Source organism: Sus scrofa, chromosome 5 (genome assembly GCF_054392235.1).
Source record: "Sus scrofa isolate SSC_HxYL_T2T_F1_AM1 chromosome 5, Sscrofa_HxYL_maternal_Yorkshire_Landrace_v2.0, whole genome shotgun sequence".
Taxonomy (NCBI): Eukaryota; Metazoa; Chordata; class Mammalia; order Artiodactyla; family Suidae; genus Sus; species Sus scrofa.
Window position 1 is genome coordinate 82,014,256 of NC_139387.1, and position 15,954 is coordinate 82,030,209.

The 15,954-nt window shown below is 37.3% G+C and overlaps 1 protein-coding gene across 13 annotated transcripts in view; it reads left to right on the forward strand.

The window, feature by feature from the left end:
* TMEM117 (transmembrane protein 117) overlaps positions 1–15,954 on the forward strand; it is a 567,603-nt gene that overhangs the window by 65,475 nt on the left and 486,174 nt on the right. For 12 of the 13 annotated variants that reach the window (XR_014804026.1, XR_014804025.1, XR_014804024.1 and 9 more), the window contains one exon: positions 14,862–14,994. The exons of the other annotated variant lie outside the window; for it this stretch is intronic. Coding sequence is in view for 9 of the 12 variants with exons in the window: in XM_021092567.2 (XP_020948226.1) it covers positions 14,862–14,994 (133 nt within the window). In the remaining 3 variants the exon portion in view is untranslated. The remainder of the gene's footprint in view (positions 1–14,861; positions 14,995–15,954) is intronic. 13 annotated transcript variants of the gene reach the window in all.

Genomic DNA, 15,954 nt, shown 5'->3' on the forward strand with positions numbered 1-15,954 from the left:
CTAGTGGGTTGTATACATTTCTCTCTCTTCCGTAAATACAGTTTGTTGGCTATCCGGAATGCAGCGTGGGTCCTTATTTGTTTTGTTTGTTTAGTCTTTTTATATCTGAGATACATTATATGTCTCAGAAGACTAAAACTTGGAAGCAATATTGCCTGTATGCTCAAAGATGAAAAAAGCCCTAACTTCTAAAATTATATTGCATTGTTATTCAGTTTTCATAAACATTGATCATCTAAAGTAACTCATATATTTATTGTTAGTGTTAATATATACAACAAAACTATGATTAAAAAGATATAAAATATGGTAAGAAATGTGCCACATTAAGTAAATTATAGTAGAGATCAAAAGAAAATATGATTAGTGGTATTTTCTACACAAAAACTACCCTTTGAAGTTACTCAATTATTTCAAGGCTTTCATGCTATGAAGGTTGTTTCCACAAAGGTTCTTTTGCTCTGTCACCAAAATGACAAATGCTTTATTAAGGTAAAGTATGCATTTACACTATGAATATTGTACTTTTATTTTCTAGTTTGTGATTTCAGGTCTTTCCTCATAAAATCATATATCATGTTAGCTTTTATTATTTTCATGCTTCACATCTCTGAAGTGGTTCCTGTATTAGCTTTCAGAATAATTACAGAGCCTAGAGTTACTTATTGCTGTGTAACACATTTTCTCAAAATTCAGAGGTTGAAAACAATAATAAATATTTGTGACCTCATACAGTAGCTCTGGGGTGGGGGGAGGAATGTGAGAGCAATTTGGCTGGTTCCACCTTGGGGCCTCCCATGAGGTTGTGAATGTATTGGCCAGGGCTCCAGGCTTGTGAAGGCTTGATGGGAAAGTTCTCTTCCAAGATGGCTCTCTCAAGTGGGTGGCAAGTTGGTGCCGGCTGTTGGCTGGAGCCCTCAGTTCCACACTACATGGATTTTTTTCGCAGGGCAACTCGATATCCCTAAGACGTGACAGCCGATTTCCCCCAGGGTAGCAATTCAAGAGCCAGACCAAGGTGGAAACGGCAAAGTCTTTCAAACCTGGCCTTGAAAGTCACTTGTCAATTAAACCATATTTCATTAGTCACACAGGCTAGTCTATAGGTGTAGGAAGATTCTACACAGGGGTGACTAGCAAGAGGTGGAAATCAGTAGGGAGCCATCTGATTTTGACTATCACAATTTACAAATGTTTGTTTTGGTTGAAAGTATTTGGTTGAAAGTAGCAATTCAAGAGCCAGACCAAGGTGGAAACGGCAAAGTCTTTCAAACCTGGCCTTGAAAGTCACTTGTCAATTAAACCATATTTCATTAGTCACACAGGCTAGTCTATAGGTGTAGGAAGATTCTACACAGGGGTGACTAGCAAGAGGTGGAAATCAGTAGGGAGCCATCTGATTTTGACTATCACAATTTACAAATGTTTGTTTTGGTTGAAAGTATTGACCTGGGCTAGAGAGTCGTATTTACATGCATAGTACAATTTCACCGACTCTTTGAAACCTCTAATTTCTTGCCTTCCTTAAAATCTCAAACACTGATTTCTTATAGACTCTGGGGGCTTATTATATGGTTGATGAAGTTATATTCTGTTCTAGTGCCTTCTGTGGCTGTCTACTGTCTTTTGTGGGGTGGGATGGGGCTGGCTGGGGCTGACTGAGGCTGGTGTCTCACCTCTGTTATGACATCATGTTTAACCTACTCTATTTGAGATTCATGCCTATACTCTGGTTTCCAGTGCTCCCAAAATTATAAGCTGTCAAGCTGCTAAAATAAAGATGAACTCCATGAGATCTTTCTTATTTTAAATCTGTGCCAGTTTCTACCCAAAGGTGGAGAAAATGTTCCTGTTTGCATCTCTGCATTATATACTTTATTCCCAAGTACCCAAACAGTATGTTCCTGTGTCTCACAGGGCTCCATCCTGCATCCATGGGCTGAGCTTCACCGTAATAGGTGTCATCGTGCTTTAGAAGCAGTGTTGTCTTGCCAATTGCATTTTATACACAGCTAGAATATCTCAAGAAAATAAATTATTGAAATTATTAGAAATTTTTCCTTTCAGTGTATTGGACCTGATTGAATTCCTACTGTAGATTCAAACCAGCCACCTGCCACAATATACAAAACATGGCACCTGTTAAACATATGTATCTCCTCTACTTTTAATAGCTGCATAAATAATATTTGTTGAAAAAATATTGAATTTAGAAGATTATTAACCTATATACTGATAAAGTATGTTTTTAGAAAAATATAATACCTCTCAGATTTGGTTCTATATATCTTGGAATTATTTGTCACAATCATCTGACAAGGAACCTTTAGTATTTTAATGGAATAATTCATTTCAGAATGGGCCATATGAAATTCTTTCCTAAACTCAGGAGAAACACCCAGGGAGCTTTAGTCCTCAAAATCTGGCTAGCGTATCTCTCCCATTTATGGAAAATTGAGTTTTCCTAAATTTTAATAAAGCACTATGTGACTGTAGATTGAACATTCTTGTTCCAGTCAGATTGCTTTTCCTAAGCTATCAATAGAAATTCAGGAACTAGAGTACTTAAATTCTTCTGAGAAGTTTTTTCATGAGCTATGAAATATATACAGTCTGAGAAAGAAGTAACATCTGAACATCAGATTTAAATTAACATTAGCTGTCCTAGTCAATATCTACTCTGTTAAGTAGATATTTAATGAATTATGAAATTCTAGAGAAGAATTTTTGAAAGATTGAAATTAAGTGTTACTTGCATGTTTGAAAGAACTCCTTTATCAAACCTTTGGGACATAATACTCTTTATAAAAAGATGTTTGAATTACTGAATAATTTTTTTAGTAGCTTTAGTTTGAACTAATGAATAATTTTTTAATAGTTTTAGAATAATTCAAGTTTTATGCATCTTTAATATATTTTGAGAAGTTAAATAATTTTCAAGTTAAATATTTTATAAGGTCCATTTTTTATCCCTGTAACATTTGTAGTTATATACCTTTTTCATTTCTAATACCTTTTACTTCCTTCTCCCTTTTTTCTTCATCAATCTAGTAAGAGACCTGTCTGTTTTATAAGACAATTTTTTTGGCTTTGTATTTTATTTTTACCTTCAATTTAATTAGTATTTGCTCTTATCTTTAATATCACCTTACAAGTTTATTCTCTTCTTATCCTTCCCTCTTAAGTGGAATATTTAGCTTATAGATGTTCAGACTTTCTTTTGTGATATAAGCAATTGAAGACTAAATCTCCCATTTTTAATGCTTTTGTTGCATTCTTTGTATTTGATATGGAATATTTTGAAAATCATTTAATTCCAAATATTCATTTCCATTAGAATTTCTTTTTTATACATGAGTTATTTGAAATGTTTCAAAATTTCTGAACCATGAGATATGGAAATTATTAAATTTTTGTTATTAATTTCTAATTGATTATGTTGTGTTTGGAAGTGTGGTCTGTGTGATATGTAGTCTTTGAATTTTGCTGAGCTTTTTATAACATAATTTTTAAAGTTTTCAATGTACATTAGAAGAAAATAAGTATTCTCTAATTACTATATGCAGTGTTCAATATGTTATTAAATCACATTTAAATTTTATTATTCAAATATTCTGTTTCTTTATTAACTTTTTTGTCTGCATGACCTATCAATAAATAACAGAGGGTTGTTAAAATCTAACACTACGATAGTGGCTTTCCTAATTTTTTGCTCCAGTTCTATTAGATTTTGTTTTATATATTTTGAATCTGTCTTATTTGGTACCTATGATTTTAGTCATCATATTTACCTGGAGAGTTTAATATTTGTCATTATGTAATTATCCTCTCTACTCCTAATATAATTTTTTTACTTTAAATATATTTTATCTAGAATTTGCACCCAGTCTAGCTTTTTTTCTGGTTAATTTTGTCTGGTAAATAATTTTATTCCTGATTACTTCCAGCCTTTCTATATTCTTATACGTCTCTTTCAAACATACATCATTGATTCTTTTCCTTCAGTTTTTTATCCTCTAACAATTATTGCCCTATCTAGTGATCAAAATATTGCATTCATATATATGAATATATATATTTTTTTTTTTTTTGCCTTTTAGGGCCATCCCTGAGGTCTTTGGAGGTTTCCAGGCTAAGGGTTGAATTGGAGCTATAGCCACTGGTCAATGCCATAACCACAGCAATGCCAGATCTGAGCTGTGTCTGCAATCTACACCACAGCTCCTGGCAATGCCAGATCCTTAACTCACTGAGCAAGGCCAGGGATCGAACCTGCATCCTCATGGAGCCTAGTCAAATTCATTTCCCCTGTGCCACGATGGGAACTCCTACATTTATATTATGATGTGATTCTCCCACCATTTTTTGTGTTTTCTATTATTCAGGTTTTCCTTCTTTCTTCCCTTTTCTGAGAAGCAGGGAGGGAGGGTAATTGAATTTTGTTCATTTGTTTCTTTTGCTTCTCTATCTCTCCTCTACTCCTTCATTTTTGTTTATAAGTTATGCTTTCAATATCTACTCTTTTAGAGGCTACCCTCGAAATTTTACCATTGTGGTGAAAAGATGAAGACAAAAACTGAGGACAGACCACAGGGAACATTGTCATTTATGCTGCAAGTGGAGGAGATGCCCCTAAAAGTGATGACAATAATCAAGAAAGTAGAAGAACAAGAAGTGTTTGGTGTTAGAAGCCAAGGAAGTAGAGTGTCCAAAAGGACAGAGTGGGTGACTCTAATGTCAGGTGTAACAGAGATATCCATAAGTTAAGGGTCAATATATTTCTGCAGCGTTTGGCAATGGTGGGAGCCATTAACATTTACTATAACAATTTCAACAGAGTGTTCGCTTTGCAAGTAAGATCTCAGTGGGCGGGAATGATGATTACTCTTTCTTGAAGTCTGGATGAGAAGGGAAATTGAATGGTTGATAGTTCAAAGACATGAGATCAAGACAGCATTGTTTTTAGAGTGGACTCAAGATGCCTTAGAGACAGAGGTCAGGGAATGAGGAGAAAGGGAGAGATTGGAAATACAAAGGAAAGAAAGGATGGCTGGTGAAGCAAGGCAATGAGAGAGGGTATGACTTTGAAAAGGCACATGTGGGATCCTTTGCAGGAGGAGCCCTGAGTCTTCTGAGAAACAAAGGATGAAAGTAGGAATAACAGTGAAAGTAGATAGTGGATGCATGTGAGTGGGAAGGAAGCTGAAGGAAATCATGTTTGGTGGTAACAGTATGTCCTTGAAATTAGGACTAAGGTCATACTCTAAAAGTGAAAGAGGCATATTAGAAGCTTTGTGGTGAAACTTGAAATGGTTGCTAAGGAGAATGGGAAAGAGAACTGACAAGGACAAGAAAAGATATTCATGTGCAGTGCTGGGAGAATCATGATTATGTAGTAGCTTATCAACCCATTTGTGTAGTTTTTTCAGTTTATTGAAATTGGAGAAAGCAAATTGTAGCTCTAATCAGAGTTGGGGGTTTTGCAAGAATAGAATAAGTATAGGGTACACAGGAAACAAGGGTGCTGGAAAAAAATTCTGGTAAAGGAAACAGGAGCTTCATGCTGATGAGGAGGGAATAGATCTCAGGAGGTGGTTAATTGATGGGGAGGAAGTGGAGAGGAAGCGAAGCTTATAGAACTGCAGGGCTCCTCAGGCTCAGAGGGCAGGTGTAGTAAGAGCCAGATCTACCAAGACAGAGGGTTTTTAGTCACACAGTGGACTATTGTTTGTTCATTTGTTTGATCATTTGTGTGTCCCTTCCTTTTTTTTTATCTATTGGACAAATATTTATTTATTTAAGACATGCTAGGTGCCAATGCCACGGGGACACCAGTGGTGAAGAAGACAAATGTGGTCCTCCCTGTGTAGCAATTTATAGTAGGTACGGTGCACACACAGTAAACTATACAGGCTTGCGTCTTCTGAGGATGAGTGGTCTGAATGATGACTACATCATTGCCAACAAGGTTCTTTTTCCCCTTTATTTCTCTTGTAGAATTTTTCTTTTGGAGGACTTGAGAGTAGGTCTTAATTTCCCTTCTAGAATCTGCCCATCAGTATTTCACTCAAAAATTACTGTGTATTCTGCTGTGTATTACTGTGTACTAGAGACGTAAAGAAAGATAAGGAAATAAAGTTTCCACTTGGGTCCTTTTTAAAATAATATCATAAGTTTCATTTTATTTATTCTTTAATTATGGTTGATTTACAATGTTGTGCCAATTTCTGCTATACAAGAAAGTGACTCACTCATACATATGTATACATGCTTTTTTAAAAATATTATTTTCCGCCGTGGTCTATCCCGGGAGATTGGATATAGTTCCTGAGGAGAATGGGAAAGGGAACTGACATACAGGAGGACATTATTGATTATACATTCTAAATGTAATAGTTGGGATCTACTAACCCCAAACTCCCAGTCTCCCCTCTCCCCCTTGGCAACCCCAAGTCTGTTCTCTGTGTCTGTGAGTCTGTTCCTGTTATGTGGATAGGTTCATTTGTGCCATATTTCAGATTCCACATATAAGTGATATCACATGGTATTTATCTTTCTCTTTCTGATTTACTTCCTTTAGTATGATAAACTCTAGTTGCATCCATGTTGCTACAAATGACATTATTTTGTTCTTTTTTCTGGCTGAGTAGTATAACATTGTATATATATACACCACACTTCCTCATTGATGGACAGTTATGTTATTTCCATGTCTTGGCTATTGTGAAAAGTGCTGCTGTGAACATAGAATTCAATTTTTTGAATTATAGTTTTGTCCATACATATGCCCAAGAGTGGGGTTGTTGGATCATATAGTACTTATATTTTTAGTTTTCTGAGAAACCTCCATACTGTTTTCCATAGTGGTTGTACCATTATTCCCATCAACAGTGTAGTAGGGTTCCCTTTTCTCCACACCTTCTCTTGTTGCTTGTAAACTATTTAATGTTGGCTATTCTGACCAGTGCGAAGTGGTACCTCTTATAGTTTTGATTTGCATTCCTCTAATAATTAGAGATGTTGAGCATCTTTTCATGTGCACTTGGGCCATTTTAAATCCCATTCTTTCTTCCTTCTCAGGACTTTTGATTTATCTTGTATAAGATATAAGATACTGGTCACCTGGTATCTGGTAAGATAATACTAGCAGTAGTAATAAAACCCTCCAAAATATTGAATGACTGCATCTCAGTTGAATTTTGTACTCATACAAAGCCCAAATATGGTAGATACCTCTGTTCTAAGTAGTGATTCAAGGACCCAAGGACCTTTCATCTTAGGGCTCTGCCTTTTTCAATAATTTGTTTGTTATATTTTCCTTGCAATTGTGGATCACTTTAGTGCAAGAGCACTAATTTCATCTGGCTGTAGGAGTGGAACATGTGACACAGGCTTAGCAAATTATTGTTTTTCACAACTCTGACTTCAAGACCCAAACAAGCCCAAGTAGAGTTAATCACATGACTTTCTGCAGAAATGCTAGAACAAAAGAAGTATGCCTTATTCCCCAGACAGAAATGAAGACATATTCCTCAGGATTGCTGCAGTCATCCTGTGATTATAGAGAATATGTATGACTGTGTTGGAGAAGATGGCTAGACCCTGCCCTGAAGAAACAAAGCTGGGAAGTGGAGGCCTTAATCATATTGTTTGAGTGCTGGATCAAGCCTTTCTTGAAGGCATTTTACTGTTTAGTTAAACTAAATTTACATTGTTTTCTAAATGTTTAGGGTAAGGAGAAAATAATTTTTTTGTTAAGGGAACAAATGGCCTTGTTAGAAAATATGAGAAGCCAATAAAGATAGATTTTTTTTTCTTTCTTTTCATGGCCACACCCATGGCACATGGAGGCCCTGGCCAAGGGATCAGATCCAAGCTGCAGTTTTGACCTGTGCTGTAGCTGTGGCAATGCAGTGCTGGATCCTTTAAACCACTGTGAAGTGCAGGAGATCCTACCTGTGTTCCAGAGCCTCAGAGATGCCAGGCAATCCCATTGCACCGTAATGGGAACTCCAAAATAGACTTCTTATAACTTAAGCTTCTTGTTAGCTTTTTTTGTTTTATTTTTCATTTTTGTCTTATTTTTTAATTTAAAATGATATTTAACTTTCATCTTTGGTAATACCATTTTTTGGAGTGCATCTGAAGTCTAAGTGTTCTATAATAATTAAAAGCAAGGGCTTTGGAAGTTCTCTGGGGGCTTAGCAATTTAAGGATCTGGCATTTTCACTGCTGTGGCACAAGTTCGCTCCTGGATCCCTGGCTTGGAAACTTCTGCATGTCTCAGGCGCAGCCAAAACAAAACAAAAAAAAGAGCAAAGACTTTGGAACCATTGTTTTGGTTATTTGCAATGGAAACTATTCTTATTGGTACATAGAATGACTGTTATGCTGACTTTGACTGCTTTTTGACCCCTACAAATTAAATATATTCCTTTCAATAACTGCAGATTACATTTGTTTCTTATGTATGTGTATGTATACATAAGTGTATGCAGGTATACAATATATATATTTGGTTGGCCATATCATATGTAGATTTTGGAACCGAAGACTTAATGGATAGTAATACTCATTTAGGTTTGGAGTCCTCTTGAGTAAGATGCCTCTTTTCCTATTTCCTGGTCAGGATAGTATGTGTAATGCCACACTTTCCCCTCTAAATTAAATAAATCTCACTCAGAGTTCCTGCTTACTGAAGTGAACTGAGTGTACACAATTGGTAATTTTTCAGAGTTTTTAAAAAAAATCTTTAGAGTTTAAAGCAGTCCCAGGGCTTATAGGGATCCTGGAAACAAATCCTTGAGTCTGCATTTACCTCCTCCCCCCCCCCCCCCTATTGCTGTGTGGGTGGTGGTCCCCTGCCTCCTGTTTGGCACTAGGATGCTATCGAAGACAGTGTAAGTTTGCAACCTCAGGAACTTCCTGGGTGAAATCTGAAACTGGCTCCCAATACCTGGAGGGAAGCACAGACCAGAGAATGAAGCAGACCGCTGGAGATTGGTTAGGCTTGTCTTGGGCGGCTGCAAGGCAAGTCAATCTCTGTACCCGCCCACCAGAGTCCAGAGTTGATCTGGAGGGGTTCAGTTACGCATTCTGTCCAGATGGGCTCAACAACACACAGCTCTTTAAAGACTGCCTTCTTGAAAACAGATTTCACTGCAGGAAGGGTGGGCAGAGCATCCATTGCAAGGCCAGGGGAGAGGGTGAGGCGCCTCTGATTGCCTGAGTACAGCTCTTGGGTCAGCCAGCTGTCATGTCCTCTCAGTGACCTCACCAAGAGATGTCTGGGATCCTACCCAGGTCATTACATTCCTTCTGAAGGTGGGTGGCTGCTCTACTGGCCTCGTTCCTTTGGAGCTGGCTCAGACTCCGTACCTGACTTCCAAGGCCTTCACTGTCATCCATGGGATCAAACCGAAATACGGTTCTGCTACCTTGGAGGCCAAAATATTTGTGAATGAATGAATGAAAGAATATCAGTGAATCTGGCAGCCCTCACTCTGTCCAGTCTTGCCTTAGCAACCACCCAGGAGTACCCCCATCTCTTATCCGGAAGCGCAACACTTCCACTCTTCCTCTGAGACCATTTAGTTTATTTATTTGTTTACGGTCTCCTTGTGAAAACCACTCCTGAAGAAAAGGGACCCAGAAGTTAGAATAAAAAGTCTGACTGTGAGGTAAAAAGGAAATGTTCCTTGACATTCTTTTGCTGATGAGAACACAGCAGCAAAAAGCCAAGAAACCAACCAAGTAGTTTCTCCATAATTTTCTTACACTTTACCTCTGTTTCCCACAATATATGTGAGCTCATCATATGTGTGTGTATGTGTGTGTGTATTTTTTTTTTTTTTTGTCTGCACCCACAGCATATGCAAGTTCCTGGGCCAGGGACTGAATCTGAGCCTCAGCTGCAACCTATGCCGCAGCCGTGGTGATGCTGGATCCTTAACCCACTGCACTGGGCTGGAGATGGAATCCGCACCACTGCAGAGACAGTGCTGGATCCTTAACCTGCTGCACCACAATGGGAATTCCTCATCATATATATTTTAATATGCTTTTAGGTCATTGTCCATGTTTGAATTTTATGACATTATAGTGGTTCTAAACTTACTGTCTCTCCGGGAAAGAGTCTGAGATTCTAGGCTATTTCAGTTCACTTTAACTAATACTCATGAAGATCAAACCCTGTGCCTTCCAGCCCTCACCTCCAATACAAATGTAGGCTTGTATACCACCTGAATGCTTCATTGTTTTAAGATTTATTTTCCAATTTCCTTGACCATATCAAAGGTGATGTTCCATACAACCAAGATTATATTTTATTAGTAACATAAATCTGTACTCAGATTTACAAATATCTGCGATTAAAATAAAAGTCATTTATCACCTTGTCTGCTGACAAGGTGTACCCCTCTTAGTGACTGATGTCTTCTACTTCTTTTGACCTATAAAGACCGTTTTCACTCAGTTATCTCCTGAAACTCCTTTCAAGAAAAGTGTTAAAAAACTTCTCAATTCTGTGACCCATAGGAAAGGTGGCAAATAACTTATTATCCAAACCAGTACACTTCAGAAAGGAAGAGGGCACGATTAATAATTATGCCAGGACAACAGTTATGAGCCACTACTGTTGCAGAGAAACCAAATGTATGGTCACCCTACAGGGCAATGATAGTACATTTTGATGTGATATCCTCAGATAATGCTGAGGTTCTTGGTTTGATTAGATTGCATGGGAAGTCAACTGATAGCAGTCTATGTATACATGCTTCTAGCATTAGGATGGACTCTCAATGAGTTAACCATGAAGCAGCTTAATCGGAGATTTTTTATATGTGATTGACTCAATGTTTTGGTCACACCAGTTCTGGCCTTAATATATTGCAGCACTTTTATTGTGTATTTCAAGTGAAGTTCAAGCTGTGTTAACCTGCCATTTTGTTTTAAGACTCTAATGACTGAAATTAGTGCCAGACAATGAGTTCGGCAATGACAGCATAAATGGTACTGTCACATTTTTCATTTTACTAACTCTGTATTATTTCAGCCATGTGCAGTCAATCCACTATTTTTTATTTTGCAAAGCACTCCTAAGTCACCAGCATTATTATTTGACTTGTAAAGTACATCCATTAGTGGATTTTTTGACATATGCATATGTTAAGAAGGAAATGCACATTTTAATTTTCAGGATCTCTAATTGCTGGTCTTAGCAGTTCTTCAGTATCAACTGCTGAATTAAAGAAATGTCTTGGTTTCAGGCTGAAGGTCTTGCAGCAAAGGCAACATTGAGTCCACCAGTCTAAAATAAGATCACATTTTTATTAAATACCCAAATGATGGTTGACTTCAGACACCTTCCTGCCTTGCTCACAGCTGTTCTCTCCAGCAGCTAGAACCACTAGCTGGCAAGTAATAAGCACGTTACTTATTTGTTCAGTGGATGAATAATATTCTTTGCAGTTTGCTTTAAGGTATTTGTAGCATGAGTTTTTGACTCTCAAGCATTCTGTGTCTAATTTCTATTTATAATATTCCTGCCAATGTGTAGTATGGAAATTTGCAAATCCCTGGCTTTCCATAATTATTGATTCAGTTAATCAGCAAGTTCTGTAAGACTGTAGTTTGCAGTGTTAGTGTTCTTTGCTTCAGTAGAACATTTTCCACAGTCTTCTTTCAGTTATAATTCAGGCTCCCTGACTTTCAGATTTGTCCTTTGCTTTTCATGTGCAGGCCAATAAACCAGATAATGTAACCAAATCTCCCCTTTTTGCTCCATTTAAAGTTCTTGCAAGGGTAATGTTTCTCTTAGCCTGGCTTCCAAATGAAATCTAATGTGCTATTTTCATGAAAGAAAGGGACAAAGGAAATTTTAGTAGTTAAGTCTTAAAAGATGATTTCTTCCTATATTGTCACCTTCATGAGAGCTACTATCTGTCCCTAGAGAGATAATTTCCAGATGGAAATATACATGTTTTTCCCATAACTTTGGCATACCATCAAAAAAGGGAGTCTCTTCTCCAGTAAGAAATGCTACTGTTAAGATTTCAGACCTACGCTATTTTTATTGCAGTTCCCATATGTGAATCGTCTTCCTCATCAGTGATTAGATACACTTTCTCTTAGGAGAAGCCAGGCTGACTTATGTTTATTTTCTTCTCAATCTCATATTGGTTTGTTTGTCTGTTTTCTCTTCCTCCCCTTTCAGGATAGTAGTGCTCTGAGTTCTCATTCTATTATAAATCAAAATATTTATCTGAACTAATTATGACATTAGTAATTTTTACTTCAGTGTTCATCCTTATACATTTTCCTCCTGGATGTATTTGCATTTTATTATTTTTTTCTGTTTATGGCCACACCTGGGGCATATGGAAGTTCCTAGGTCAGGGGCCTACGCCACAGCCACAGCAATGCTAGATCAGAGCTGCATCTGTGACCTGTGCTGCAGCTTGAGGCAATGCCGGATCCTTAACCCACTGAGCAAGGCTAGGGATCCAATCTGAATCCTCAGAGACTAGGTCAGGTCCTTAACCTGCTGAGCCACAATGTGAACTCTGAAGCATTTGCATTTTAACATTATTTTTTATTATTATTTTTATTGAGGCATAGTTGGTGATATTATGTATGTTACAGATGTATAGTATAGTGATTCATAATGTTTAAAGATTATACTCTATTCATAGTTATAAAATATTGGCCATATTCCTTAAGTTGTACAATATATCTTTGTAGCTATAGCTTATTTTATACATAATAGTTTTTCTTCATAATTTCCTACCCTTATATTGCCCCTCACCACTTTCTTCTCCCCACTTGCAACCACTAGTTAGTTCTTCGTATCTGTCTGTTTCTTTTTTATATTTAGTACTTGGTTTCATATTTTAGATTCCACATATAAGTGATATTAGACAGTATTCATCTTTCTCTGATGTGTTTCACTTAGCATAATACTCTCCAAGTCCACCCATGTTGTTGCAAATGGCAAAATTTCATCCTTTTTATAGATAAGTAATATTCCATTAATATTCTTTTATCCATTAATCTGTTGATGGACCCTTAAATTGCTTCCATATCTTGGCAATTGTAAATAATGCTATGGAGTACGTGTATCTTTTTGAATTAGTATTTTTGGTTTTTTTGGATATATACTCAGGAGTGGAATTACTGAGTTATATGGTAGTTCTATTTTTAGTTTCTTAAGAAAGCTCTACACTGTTTTATGTAATAGCTGCACCAATCCACTTTACTACCAACAGTATGCAAATGTTCCCTTTCTTCCACATCCTTACCAACATTTGTTATTTGTGTTCTTTTGGCTTTTCTGACAGGTCTGAGGTGATATCTCATTGTGGTTTTGATTTACAAATATTGAGCATCTTTTCTTTTTTCTTTTTCTTTTTGTCTTTTGTCCTCTTTTAGGGCCACGCCCACGGCATACGGAGGTTCCCAGGCTGCGGTTTAATCATAGCTCTTGCTGCCAGTGTACACCAGAGCCACAGCAACGCGGGATCCAAGCTGGGTCTGCAACCTGCACCACAGCTCATAGCAACGCTGGATCCTTAACCCACTGAGTGAGGCCAGGGATTGAACCCGCAACCTCATGGTTCCTAGTTGGATTCATTTCTTCTGTGCCGTGATGGGAACTCTGATATTGAGCATCTTTTCATGTGCTTACTGGATATCTGCATGTCCTCTTTGAAAAAAATATCTTCAGTTCTTCTGCCCATGTTTTTTAAATTGGGTGGTTTGTTTTTTGATATTGAGTTGTGTGAGCTGTTTATATATATTGGATATTAGCCCCTTATCAGTCATATAATTTGCAAATATTTTATCCCATTCTGTAGGCTGTCTTTTCATCTTGTCCATGGGTTCCTTTTCTAATTTTATCAATTATCTTTGTAAATGGAATTTTAGGCATCAGGGTAGAAATTATGTTTTTCTAGGAGCCACACTAACTCCAGAACACATGTACATGCCACGAGGCCCCACACACCCCACATACTTGGGCACCAGCCTGTATGTGGGTTTGTTTATTTATTTATATATTTTCTTTTTATGACTGCTCCTGTGCAGGGGTTGATGGGCTAGGGGTTGATTTGGAGCTGCAGCTGCTGGCCTATGCCACAGCCACGGCAACACCAGATCCAAGCTGCGTTTGCAACCTGCACTGAAGCTTAGGGCAACTCTGGATCCCTAACCCATTGAGCAAGGCCAAGAATCGAACTCACATCCTTAGATACATCTTGTTGGGTTCTTATCCCACTGAGCCACAACGGGAACTCCATAGGTATTTTAACTAAGAGTACAGCCAAGCCTTCTGTCTCTTATGACAGAGACTTTATTTTTACTGTTCAGTGTTTTCAAGTACCTTTACAACTGGATCTTCTTATTAGTGAAGTCTACCTTGGTTTTATCACCTGGCCAGGACTGGGAATGGGTCTGTGGAAGCAAAGGGGATTTATACAGAATTTATGTAACATTTTTACCATTTGCCTTGCTTAAATACTTTCAAAAGGAGTGAACCAAAAACGTATTTGTGAAATAAAAATAGCAGGTAATAGTGTTCTAATTAGTCTTGTTTTCATACCAGCATAATGAGTGATGTCTGTATACCAGATTCTCATGCTAGTTTAGTATTCTTTGCTCAGACTGATGGTATGGGGGTAATCTTAGATTTCATCACTTATTTACAAAAGGTCAGAAAGGATATTAGTGGTTTCACCATAGGATAAGTCCTAGGGCAAAGACTGCAGAATATTAATGAGACAATAGAGATTTCACCAAAATAAAGCTGAGCTGAATGAATTTTGAGTTACAGTGTACATTGATTTCCCATGCTATTTATGTTGCAGGTCAGTTGCTCCGGTTAAAAATGTTTCGAGAAGACCATGGGTCATGGATGACAATGTTCTTCAGCACAATTCTGTTTCTCTTCATATTTTCTCACATATACAACACGATTCTTCTAATGGATGGGAACATGGGGTAGGTTACCTTTCCCCTTTCTACTGTGGTGAGTGTTATATTTGGAACTTGTAAGAATTCAGTACTTTTTTTAGTTTGTAGCAGCCTACATCTTCATTACAAATATTCTACCCTAATAGGGATAATCTGTGCGTTTTTCTTTTTTAGAACATGTAGCATCTTTTCTCCAAGGAGCTTATAGCATTTTACAACACTTAACTGTGCTCCTTGTTCTTTAGGTCTTCTCCGTGCGGTGGTTTGAGAGTAGGTACTAATTCTGTTGTAATGACAGAGAATATGAGCATCAGAAAATCTTATTGACTTGTTTATATTCACAGGATTATTAGAGCTGTGCTAAGATGAAGGACTCTGGGTTTACAATTCCATTGCTCTACTATGTGTGGCTCAATTAAAGTGTTTGATACTAGTGGTATTTAAAAAAAACTCTCTTTTTGGCAGTTCGAACAGCAAGGCCTTTGTTATAATAGGCTGTTTTTAAAAGTGGGCCACCCTGTATTAAATACAGGGTTGTAATCTATACTTATCAAGTCACTAATCGGATCACCATGGCATGAAGATGTGCTAACAAGTAGATTGTAGGTTTTTTTTTTTTTTAAATAACTTTCTCCAGTTCTTGGTTTGCTCTTTGTAAGTGTTAAGGGCAGAATATAAGGAGAATGGCTTAACTTACAGTGTTAAGAATTAGATTAGTGACAATAATAAACCGCTTTAGATATTTGATGTGCCCCGAAATAGTTCCTGAGGAAGGTTTTGATCTAACCTCTGCAATAGATTGGCTAGCCAGCTAATGTCCTTTTCTTCTACATGCAGGCTAGGAGAGATTGTCAGCCAGTTCTCTAGTGCAATTGTTTTGATGTTATATGTATAGATTTTAGCCACCACTGTTCAATACTGAGAGGGATAGCTCAATTAAAATGTTATTGTTTTCCCTCCCACCAGTAAAGGAGATGAATAGTAAAG